General features: G+C 38.2%; 1 protein-coding gene across 1 annotated transcript; it reads right to left on the minus strand.

The window, feature by feature from the left end:
* Positions 1-6879: 6879 nt before the first annotated feature.
* LOC126809634 (acetylcholinesterase) lies at positions 6880-9287 on the minus strand. Its single transcript, XM_050534303.2, has 2 exons — positions 7738-9287; positions 6880-7060 (listed from the first exon to the last, which is right to left on the minus strand). Exons 1-2 carry the CDS (start codon positions 9285-9287, stop codon positions 6880-6882), a joined length of 1731 nt encoding a protein of 576 aa, XP_050390260.2.
* Positions 9288-11637: the final 2350 nt, after the last annotated feature.

Below are 11637 nucleotides of genomic sequence, written 5' to 3' on the forward strand. Positions count from 1 at the left end.
AGGGCTGGCTGAAAAATTCAAAGCTTGAAAAGGATAGATCAATTGGGTTTTGCAACCAACACGTACAATCCTAGACATAAGAACTGCAATTGTAGTGTTATTATTGTCTTCGTACCAGACCATCTTGTGAACCTACCCATTTAAATCACCAGAAATGGACAAATCTGGCTATTGGACAGCCATCAAGTACCTGCAACTGAAAGGAATAACCTCAACACAGATACATGTCGACATGCCACCAACAGCAAATATTCAAGAAAACATTATCCGGGTGCATGACATGGCGATGGCTAATCGGACGATTGGCCACTTGACATAGTGCCAGTGTTGTGGGCATCTCTCATTGGAGAGTTGAGCACATTATCGCCAACGAGTTAGTAATGACAAATGTTTCTGTCAAAACCCTTGACTGCGGATCAGAAACGTGTCAGATTCCTGACGTCCAGTGCGCCGTTTTAAATTCAGCCATTTTCTTAGTAATGATGACACCAGGCAACACCGCAGGCAAAAGTGTATACACCTCGAAGAGGGCTATCTAGAAAAATAAATCGAATTTGAACAGGTCTTTCACAGCACTTTTCAGACAGCCCTCGTAAATTCTAATTAAGGTTTTGTTGTTTTTCTTACATAACTTTAGAAATATTTAGATTTTTAACTTATCGCATACCGAAACTACAATATCTTCAACCTGGGCTACTATTGATACTTTTAAAATTAGCTATTTTAGCTTGAAGTCTGGCCATACGCGATTGAAAGTTTGTGAGGTACAAACTGGACTTCTTTGACCCTGGCGCCAAAGATACACAATCCAGTCTCAATTCAAAAATGAAGAAAAGTACGTACCCTGTTTTAGCAAAGTTTGTCCAATAATCCATAACTATCTTAGAAAAGGGCCACGTCATTTTGGCTATTTGAGGTGCAAATCCTGGCAAGGTAGAAGGGAATCCAAAAACAAAGGGTAGTTCACCACCATGTGTCGCCCCTTTCAGCCATTCATTTCCAGGAGGAAGTACTGGATACGCATGATTGAATTCATATTGGTATGTTTTAGTTTTATCATTCATGTACGCATGACTGGCGACATCTTTCGAAGCTGCTACGAAAAAGACATTATCGGTAGCAAAATCACTGATTTGTTTCAAATTAAAATTTCTGTCATTCGGATTTTCCACATTGCTGTACTCAAACATCGCAGCGTCCACCATTGCTGTAAGTGTTTTATTGTTTGGTGACAGAGGTCTGAGTCTGTCCATTAATGAACCTCGCATTATTGTCCTCAATGTTCCGAGTGGTAAGATCTTCATTTGTGCTAAAAGCGATGGGTACCGCGAACTCAAAATATACTGGCCATCATAACCATTGGTGCCAATAATCATGTCAAAATGTTGAAAGAAAGCTTTGGAAGATGGCGGCTGTTTTTGTATCCTTTGAAATTCCTGACTTGTAATAAAGTCGTTGTCTACAGTCGGTGCCCATTTAAAATCATTGCGCGCAGATGCATACTTTGCCATCAAAGAGAAATCTTTAATGGATTTTAGACATCTTACAACTTCACTGCTTGCTTGTTTCTGAGGTAAAGTACAATTACATTTCAAAGCTAAAAAATTCGCATTAAAGTAAGCTTCGTCCCTGCTGTTTGTGGACCATTCAGCATTAGCGGGTCCACTCTCTGATATAGCTCTCTGGAACATGTCTTTATTTCCTGAATAAAGTGTCTGAAACGCAACACTTGCTCCCCCAGCAGACTGACCAAAAACGGTAATACGCGAGGCATCTCCACCAAAACTATCAATATTATTCTTGACCCATTTGATAGCAAGATGTTGATCCCACAAACCATAATTTCCTGGTGCCTGGTCGTCTTCTGTTGATAAAAATCCAAACGGTCCAACTCGGTAGTTGACTATTACCATGACAACCTCTCCATAAGTTGCCAGATTCTGTCCATTGTACTTCGATGACTGTCCTGAGGTAAAACTTCCGCCATAAATATAAATCATGACAGGATAAGCCTTAGATCCGCTCGTCTGTGGCGAATAAATATCTAATTTTAAACAATCTTCACTCATCAATGCCATTGGTCTTGACTTGTGATACTGTGGACATGGTAAGCCGTAGTCTAAAGCAATAAATGTGTGGTTGAATTTCTCAGCAGGAACAGGTTTTTCAAATCGAAGATCACCGACGGGAGGAGCACCATATGGAATCCCTAAAAACTCTGCTATTCGGTTACTAGTTCCATCAGGTAACAGGACTGTAGCAATTTTACCTTTAATTTTTCCTACTTTAGTATTTATTGTTCGTTCTGCTGCTTCTGCATAATAAACGGTTTCCAAAAATAAAACCGAAAAACAGCAGAACTTTACAACGTCCATTTTGGATTACCTCTCCTCTCTTTTGGACATAGCACCCAGTATATTATCATGAATAAGACAAATGACCAATGTCTATCTCTATTTTATTTTATACGTCTCACAATCATTTTTACTTATCTTAACGTATAAAACAACCAATTGCTGTGTCATTAAATATTGGGTTATCTGTATATTTTGTTTCATGTCAGGTTGTTTCATTTTAGTTACATGAAAAGTAGATCACGTTTTAAGTATCTCGTGTGGTTAGTGCCCGGGTACTTATTAGTAAGCCAGTAACTACTATACGCAAATCAACAAATTTCCATTTATACAATCTTGACAAAATCAACCCGATTAAAACGCAGATCATACTTCGTTTCGTTTTGGTTTTCTTTATAGTTCAAATTTTGCTTTTTTTAATCTTCACAACAGTAGGATCTGCGAGGGGGAGCAGTTAAAACGAACCCCTTTCTCTCACATATAAGACATTACGCAGTGGCTTTTGGGTCGAGATTGGAACGAAATAGTATGTACCATACTACTTATTTGGACAAAGTTTACTGTCCTTATCCCATTATACCATAAGGGAGGAAGGGGAGAGGCAGAGTTTAGATGATCTGGTTGCCAGTTTTTGTTAAGTTATTAAATAATATACATTTAAAACGAAAATACTGAATGTTCAGCAAATATAAGGTGTTAGTAAGTATAGACACATCAAAACTGTTTCCATACATACTGTAATACATCCTTGCAATACAGCCTTATTGTAATATTTTTTGATAGTCCTATCTTGTTCGCATCTGACCCGCTTCGTGACCTGCATGCACTCAACTTCTTAATTTGTTGTGGAATGCACAAATCAGTCCGCCGATACTTTAACTTCTTTAGGTCACACCTGTTTGATCTAGCATTCGTTTGGATTCCGAGCTGAATATATTGAACAAGCAAACGAAACTTTTCAAACTTAAAATTAAAAAATTGGAAAAACAAAAACAAAGACCTGATTTGAAGAGCGGAGCACAATATTTATACGTCTACATTGGAAATGACAGCACCTGTCCGTAGGCCAGTAGTCAATTATGGAGGCATGAGTGGCTCGAGTTTTCATTAATGGTGGTGGAAAGCTTCGGGACCACTAGAGACGCCTTCTGGAAGATTGGAGGTTATGGTCAGCAATTTTTAACATAGGCAAAATAAAATATTTGATTGATGTAATAACACAGGTAAAGTGTTTCTAAATGAGCCGGTAAGATCTAGGCTTGAACATTGTAATTTTGAACACAGCTGTAAAAAGTGTGTCCAAAACCAAGGTAAAGGGACATAGTAGCCTACTTATTTTTTAAACTTCATTCAATACACTCCGGAATAGATAATATCCATCTAAAGATAGATTTCGAAGACCTTGAAATCATAGAGGAAAAAGTTAAAATAAAAAACGGCTATCCGTCCTCAAAATCAGTAAATCACCAGGACTAGACAAAATAATGTGCCTCAAATAATAAACTAGGATTTATTCGAAGACCTTGCAAAACAAACCAAAGTTAAGGTAATAGATATCCCAGATGAATGGCGCGAGGGATGCATATTTAAGAAAGAAAATCGGAAATTGAAAGCAAATTAGAGACCAGTATGGTTCACTTGTATTTTTTTTATTAAAGTAAGGGACAGCTTTTTAGAGTAATAAAATGACACGGAGTTTAACGTCCCACCTCACGGCACCAGTCTGTTCCTGTTTTTTTGCTTCATCTCTGGAATATCAACAAGACTACAACTATTATTTATGTATGTATCAGATAGATGGACTGAAATATTAGACACCGGAGGGAACTTTTGTATACCTTGATTTTATGAAAGCGTTTGGTAAATTGTCCAAGGCTGTGGTATCTCAGGCAACATTATAAATTGGATTAAATCATCTATCCAGAGTAAATAAATTATGCATAGCAACTCAGAGTGAACACCAGTATCCAGAGTAAATAAATTATGCATAGCAACTCAGAGTGAACACCAGTATCCAGAGTAAATAAATTATGCATAGCAACTCAGAGTGAACAACAGTATCCAGAGTAAATAAATTATGCATAGCAACTCAGAGTGAACACCAGTATCCAGAGTAAATAAATTATGCATAGCAACTCAGAGTGAACACCAGTATCCAGAGTAAATAAATTATGCATAGCAACTCAGAGTGAACACCAGTACTTAGTAGTATTCTGCAAGGCAGTGTACTTGAACCGGTATTATTATGTTTGCCTGCGACGCCAAACCCTTCAAAGACATAGATGAAACAAATGATACAAAAATTGTACAAAACAATATGCAGGAATTAAAAAATAGGCCAAATGAATGGTTACTCAAATTCCGTCCAGACAAATGTTAAGTACTAACAGCGGGCCAAAGAACGTTGCCACACTGTGAATATAATACACGAAGAAGGTGAAATATATTGCGGTAATTGTTGACAACAGTTTGGTGTGTTTGATACTTCACATATATGGATCAAACTACTTTCCTACTATTGTATAGAATACATGTCGTCCACACCTAGAATATGCAAATTCTGTTCTTAAACACATAACATTAGACAACGTGAGCCATTGGCCGAGAAATTTCAAGCTTGGTTTACCCTAAAAGAGTGGACACATTAGCCGAATCGTTCGGCCGAATCAATCGGCGCCGAATTTTATTCGGCCGAATGGGTGGACACACTAGCCGAATGCTTCGCCCGATTTAACCTGCCGATTGCATCACCTTTCACGTCACATGATTAAACATGGCGGCGTCTATGTCTTCAATCTATCATGTAAATATTCGGCCGAATATATCAAACCTGTTTGATTCGGGCGAATAGAAATTCGGCCTAATGGCAGTGGACACACTAGGCGAATTTCCACGCCGATTGATTCGGCCGAATCATTCGGCTAGTGTGTCCACCGCTTTACCTGTGGTGCTCACGGGGGGGGGGGGGGGGGTCTGACAAGGAACTAGCTTCTATAGTCGTTCAGATAGGACGTAAAGCACGGTTGGAATTGGATGAAGAGTAGGCTGAAATGTAGGGCGTTCAAACCCATTGCATCACATTTCATTTGAATAAATGACATTTTTATATACCAATACTATGAATACCGATTAGAAATCAAAGAATGGAAGAGGTTTTTGGTTGGCCCGAAAAGTTGTCCATAATGACTAATTTTGTTAAAAGGCCAATCGCGATAATATTTTGGAGAATAAAACTGCTTAATTTTGTGTTAAAATCCCTAAAAATCCTGTATCTAAGGGCCGAGCAACTAACTCAATATTTGTGATACGTTTTCAAACAACTTAAACCCGTCAGTCGTCAGCTGTATTATGCGGTGTCTGGATAAAACCAGACTTTTATTATATAAAAATAATGTGTAGGTGCAATTTACCCTTCATTATCAAGTACAGCACATGGGTTATTCACTGTATAGACCTTCAAAGAAACGAGAATCGATTATCAGGTCACCCAACGAAAAAATTGACCCGAAATCTTAAAAGGGTTACGTGTCTGGATAATCATTTTTGACGTTCACGTCCAAACGACTCAATATTTTGTGCTGGAATTTTGAGACAGGGTAAATACACAATTCCTCTATGCTTTGGCTCTTAAATTTCATACGTATTCGGGACTTTCATTTTTGAGACTCTGTTCAAATCGGGATGGTCTCTTGAAGTCCGTAATCCCATCGATTGCAAATAAAAGTAGGTTATCTCCAATATATTCTTATCTGTTCAATGGAAACAAGTACACTATTCCATGTCACCGGGCACTTGTGTTCTATGAATGGACATTGTTCTACATTCTGTTACGCTGACAGTATTTATAAGGATACCACTGTTATCTATAAGGTCAATGCACCGATTTAATTAATACTATTTCAATATCCATGACACATAGAGAAACATACGTCTTAAAGTCCACTCAAAACAAATTAGGTCATTTCCAGACTAACATAATGGTACAATTGTATTTCAATAATACTTATTGTCACGTTTAAGCGATTTAGGATAGAAACTGCTCCTACCCCCGCCTTTCTGATTCATGTGTGAATCTTTCCATCAAAATGATGACATGTTAGAAAACAAGAACAGTTATTAATATTAAGAGGAATTGAAGAAACAACAATGCATATGACTATTTAGTTTTCACATTGTGACATCCTCGTTGCTGTTACCTCTTATTATTGAAATAAAGATGTGCCATATGTTAGTCCCGTGAAGACGTGGTTTTATTGATTGCATGTAATACTCCACCACCCCCAACACACACACACACCCACACACACACACACACACGCTGGACGGAGATATATAACCAAATGTCTACGACTGGTGCAGAAACGTAGGAAAATAAAACCCATTTCATTTTTGACAGATGACAACTGATTGATTGAGACCACCAAAAACCTGACCAGATCTACATCCTGCTGAGAATATGGAAAGATTTAAAGAAAGAAAATCCCACAGATTCAGATCTTCATTTTAATCAGTTTATCTCGACGTTTTACGATTCTGATCCCCGTCTAACAATCTGAGGTAAATAATTTAACCAGAAGTTTTTTCTACGAGCATTTAAATAACGTCCAGCTTCTGTGGTTCCCGTCATGGGAAAGTAGAGATAATCTTCATCCATAGGATTATATGCCTTCCATTCTGTGGCAACATTTCTTGGTTTATTCGGGATTCTGAAAATATACACCAAAGCAGTTCAAAGTACGTCCCAGGGCAACGCGATCAAGCCCATTTTGGGGGTAAAAGGAAATAAACAAACTGAATTGGTTCAGTAGTTGCAGAGACAAACGCACTTTTGTAAAACGGTCTCCCTCTATTAAATTCAGAACTCTCCGCATCCACATATACGACACGTGGCATCAAATCCTTACCCTTCTGTAGTTATTGCTACATTTGGATAAATGTGCTACAACTCTACCTATTTCTCTTATTTTCTTAACATTTGTAACTAGCGGGTGGTTCTGGAGATACCATCCTTTTTCAGAAAACCGTGTGAATGTGATAGCTGCTACAGTTTTTACCAGGTTTTCTTTTCGAATTTGGTGTAAAACATTAAGGTCGTGAGAGGACAAAACATATGCAGAATTCCACAACGGTTCGTCACAGAGTTACTCCACCTTTTCAAAAAAACCTTGTGAACACTAGAGTGACAGCTTCACTACGGTATTTAATGGATTTGTTGCAAATCTAGTGTGAAGCATTAGGGTATTGAGATTTAGTGAAGGCATCCTTATCAATTTGGTCAACATCCAATGTTTCTCCTTCGGACAAACTGCTTCTAAAAATAGCTGTTGTGTGAGCGTATTTCCACGTTTGCATGGTTATCTTAGAATGACAAAATTGTACCTACCCTGTTTTCGCAAAGTTTGTCCAATAATCAATAACTATCTTAGAAAAGGGCCACGTCATCTTGGCTAATTCAGGTGAATATCCTGGCAAGGAAGAAGGGAAACCAAAAACAAAGGGCAGTTCACCTCCATGCGTCGCTCCTTGCAGCCATTCGTTTCCGGGAGGAAGAACTGGATACGCATGATTAAATTCATATTGGTATGTTTTAGTTTTATTATTCATGTACGCATGGCTGGTGACATCTTCCGCCGCTGCTATGAAAAAGACATTATCGGTCGCAAAATCACTGATTTGTTTCAAATTAAAATTTCTGTCATGCGGGTTTTCCACATTGGTGTACTCAAACATCGCAGCGTCCACCATTGCTGCAAGCGTTTTATTGTTGGGTGATAGAGGTTTGATGAGGTTCATTAATGCACCTCGCATTATTGTCCTCGACATTCCGATTGGCACCATTTTCATTTGAGATATTACTGCTGGGTACAGCGCACTCATAACATAGTGACCATCATAACCATTGGTGCCGATAATCATGTCGAAGTTTTGAAAAAAAGCTTTGGAAGATGGCGGCTGTTGGTGTATTGTTTGTAATTCCTGACTTTTAATGAAATCGTCGTCTACAACCGGTGTCCATTTAAAATCATTGTCACCAGATGCATACCTGGCCATCAAAGAGAAATCTTTGACGGATTTCAGACATCTTACAATTTCTCTGCTTGCTTGTTTCTGAGGAATTGTACAGTTAAATTTTAATGCTAAGAAATTTGCATTAATGTAAGCTTCCTCTTTGCTGATTGTTGTCCATTCAGCATTAGCGGGTCCACTTTCTGATATAGCTCTCTGGAACATGTCTTTATTTCCTGAATAAAGTGTCTGAAACGCAACACTTGCTCCACCAGCAGACTGACCAAATATGGTAATACGCGAGGCATCCCCACCAAAACTATCAATATTATTCCTCACCCATTGAATAGCCAAATGTTGATCCCATAAACCATAATTTCCCGTTGACTGTCCATCTCCCGTTGATAAAAATCCAAAAGGCCCAACACGGTAATTGATTGTTACCATGACAACCTCCCCATACGCTGCCAGATTCTGACCACTGTATGTCGATGATTGTCCTTTAGTAAAACTTCCACCATAAATAAAAAGCATGACGGGGTATATGTTAGATACACTCGTCTGTGGAGAATAGATATCTAATTTTAAGCAATCCTCACTCGTCAATGGCGGCGGTGCTATAGTAAAGATATTGTCAATCTTGTAATGCTGGGGACATGGTAATCCATAGTTTAACGCATCATATGGTTGATTAAATTTAGCAGCAGGAACAGGTTTTTCAAAACGAAAATCACCGACGGGAGGAGCACCGTATGGAATTCCTAAAAACTCTGCTATTTCTTTACTTGTTCCATCAGGTAACTGGACTGTAACAATTTTGCCTTTAATAGATCCTACTTTAGTAGTCACTGTTCTGTCCACAGCTTCCGTATAACAAACAGTTTCTACCAATGCAATGAAGAACCAAATAATTTTTAACTCATTCATTTCGGATTACCTCTCTTATCGACACAGCACCCAATGTATTGTTCTAACTAAGACAGCTGCAGACTGTCTAACTGACTATAGAAAAGGTTGTTCTTTTGGGTTATCTGTTAAGTACGTCATATTTATAGTTAAATAAACAATTGGGCCGCATTATAACGTAAATGTATTAAGACTTCTATAATATCCACGATGAGAAATAACGTTAAACATGCATTAGGCGAGACCTAAATTTCCGGGCCTTTTTTCTGGTTTCAAATGTCATATTATAACATATTATTTATATAGTTATTCGCATGACAAGCCAATAATCAACTCTTTAAACGATCGAATGACTTGGATATTGAGTGGATTAAGCAAAACGCCCATCCTATATGCGTTAATATGGCCGCCCAATCCAAAATTTTCCGGTAATGCATGACAGCGCTCGACCGACAAATGTACTTGGCGGAAACAGTCTTCGACGACAATTTATATCTATTTCTTGTCAACTTTTCAAGCATTCAAAACTTCGTCCAGAATTAAATACTTTGATTGAAATTTTCAATATATTATTTTTTCATTATCCATCTTTGAACAATTATAGCAACAACGACCAGCCCTTTATTTGTATCTAGCATTATGCATATTTCATATATTAATATGATACAAGCTACTTAAAATGTGGCATATTTTATGTGTACCTAAAATGAAACCGCGTTTACCTAAAGTAAAATTTACAGATAACCCATAATTACAATCTTTACTAACTCAGTCATTATTCATTTGTACTTTCTGATAAGTAATCATGAAACCTATTGTGAAACTGTTTATTATACGGAAGCTATAGAACGAACAATAAATCTTGAAGTAGGATCTATTAAAGGTAAAATAAAATAGGTACAATCCAGTTACCGAATGGAACTAGTAAACAAATTGCAAAGTTCTTAGGAATTCCAGACGATGCTCCTCCCGTTGGTGGTCTACCATTTGAAAAACCCATTCCTGCTTCGACATTTAATCAAACATATTAGGCGTTAAACTACGGCTTACCATGTCTCCAGTATTACAAGGTTGACAATGTGTTTGGTATACCACTGCCATCAATAACGAGTGAAGATTGTTTAAAATTAGATATTTATGCTCCACAGACGAACGGATTTAAAACATATCCCGTTATGCTTTTTATTTATAGCGGAAGTTTCACAACAGGTCAATCATCAATATACAATGTCCAGAATCTGGCAGACTATGGAGAGGTTGTCATGGTAGTAATCAATGACCGTGTTGGTCCCTTTGGATTTTTATCAACGGGAGATGACCAGGCTCCAGGAAATTACGGTTTGTAGGATCAACATCTGGAGATTAAATGGGTCAAGAATATTGATAGTTTCGGTGGAAATGCCTCGGATATTACCATATTTGACCAGTCTGCTGGGGAGCAATTGTTGTGTTTCAGACACTTTATTCAGGAAATAAAGACATAGATTTGATCGAGTGTTATTGAGACAAAGTTCGAAATGTTTGATTGATATTTTGAGGAACCCGAATAAACCAAGAGATGTTACAGCAGAATGGAAGGCATATAATTCTATGGATGAAGATTATCTTTACTTTCCCATGACGGGAACCACAGAAGTTGGACGTTATTTACATGCTCGTAGAGAAAACGTCTGGTTAAATTATTTACCTCAGATTGTTAGCCGTGGAATAGAATCGTAAAATGTTGAGATAAACTGATTAAAATGCAGATCTTAATTTCGTTGCCTTCTATAAACATATCCCATGGCCTCACGATGATGTAGATCTGGTTGGGCTGTGGTGATCACAATCAAAAGACTGTATAACAGCTGTCATCTTGGTGATGCACGAGCTAAATGAAATGAAATGAAATGAAATGGGGTTTAACGTCCTACTGTTCTGCTCCTATACTGGGCTAATGAAGACGGGCATATGCCATACAGTGTGCTATGAGGGAAATTTTGCCCGGGAAGCGGCACTATCGCCTACTCTTATATCGAATTCCAACTGCCAAGGGATCTTTTACGTGCATTCTAATGTATACACGGGACCTCGGTTTTTCGTCTCATCCGAAGGACTAGACAGCTGTCCGTTCTGCACCACTGACAAGAGGAACCACGTCGGAAAATCAGGATGAACTTTCTCGGCCAATGCAGGGATCGAACACCGATGCACGAGCTAGGATTAGTCTTGGTATGAGCGAAACACCTCATTGTTGCGATCATTTGTTGTGAGAAAGATTTCCGAACCGAACGATGATAAATTTATGATTCAAGATTTCTAAAAGCACTCGAGGAGCCACGGTAACTCGGTGAGTAAGACGTTGGTACGCTAACCTAGAGGCCCCGTGCAC

Source organism: Patella vulgata, chromosome 2 (genome assembly GCF_932274485.2).
Source record: "Patella vulgata chromosome 2, xgPatVulg1.2, whole genome shotgun sequence".
Taxonomy (NCBI): domain Eukaryota; kingdom Metazoa; phylum Mollusca; class Gastropoda; family Patellidae; genus Patella; species Patella vulgata.

Coding starts and splice junctions, on each gene's coding strand:
- LOC126809634 (XM_050534303.2), bottom strand. CDS start 9,287: ATGAATGAGTTAAAAATTATTTGGTTCTTCATTGCATTGGTAGAAACT. Junction 7,061..7,737: donor ACAAACTTTGCGAAAACAGG/GTAGGTACAATT, acceptor GTATATTTTCAG/AATCCCGAATAAACCAAGAA.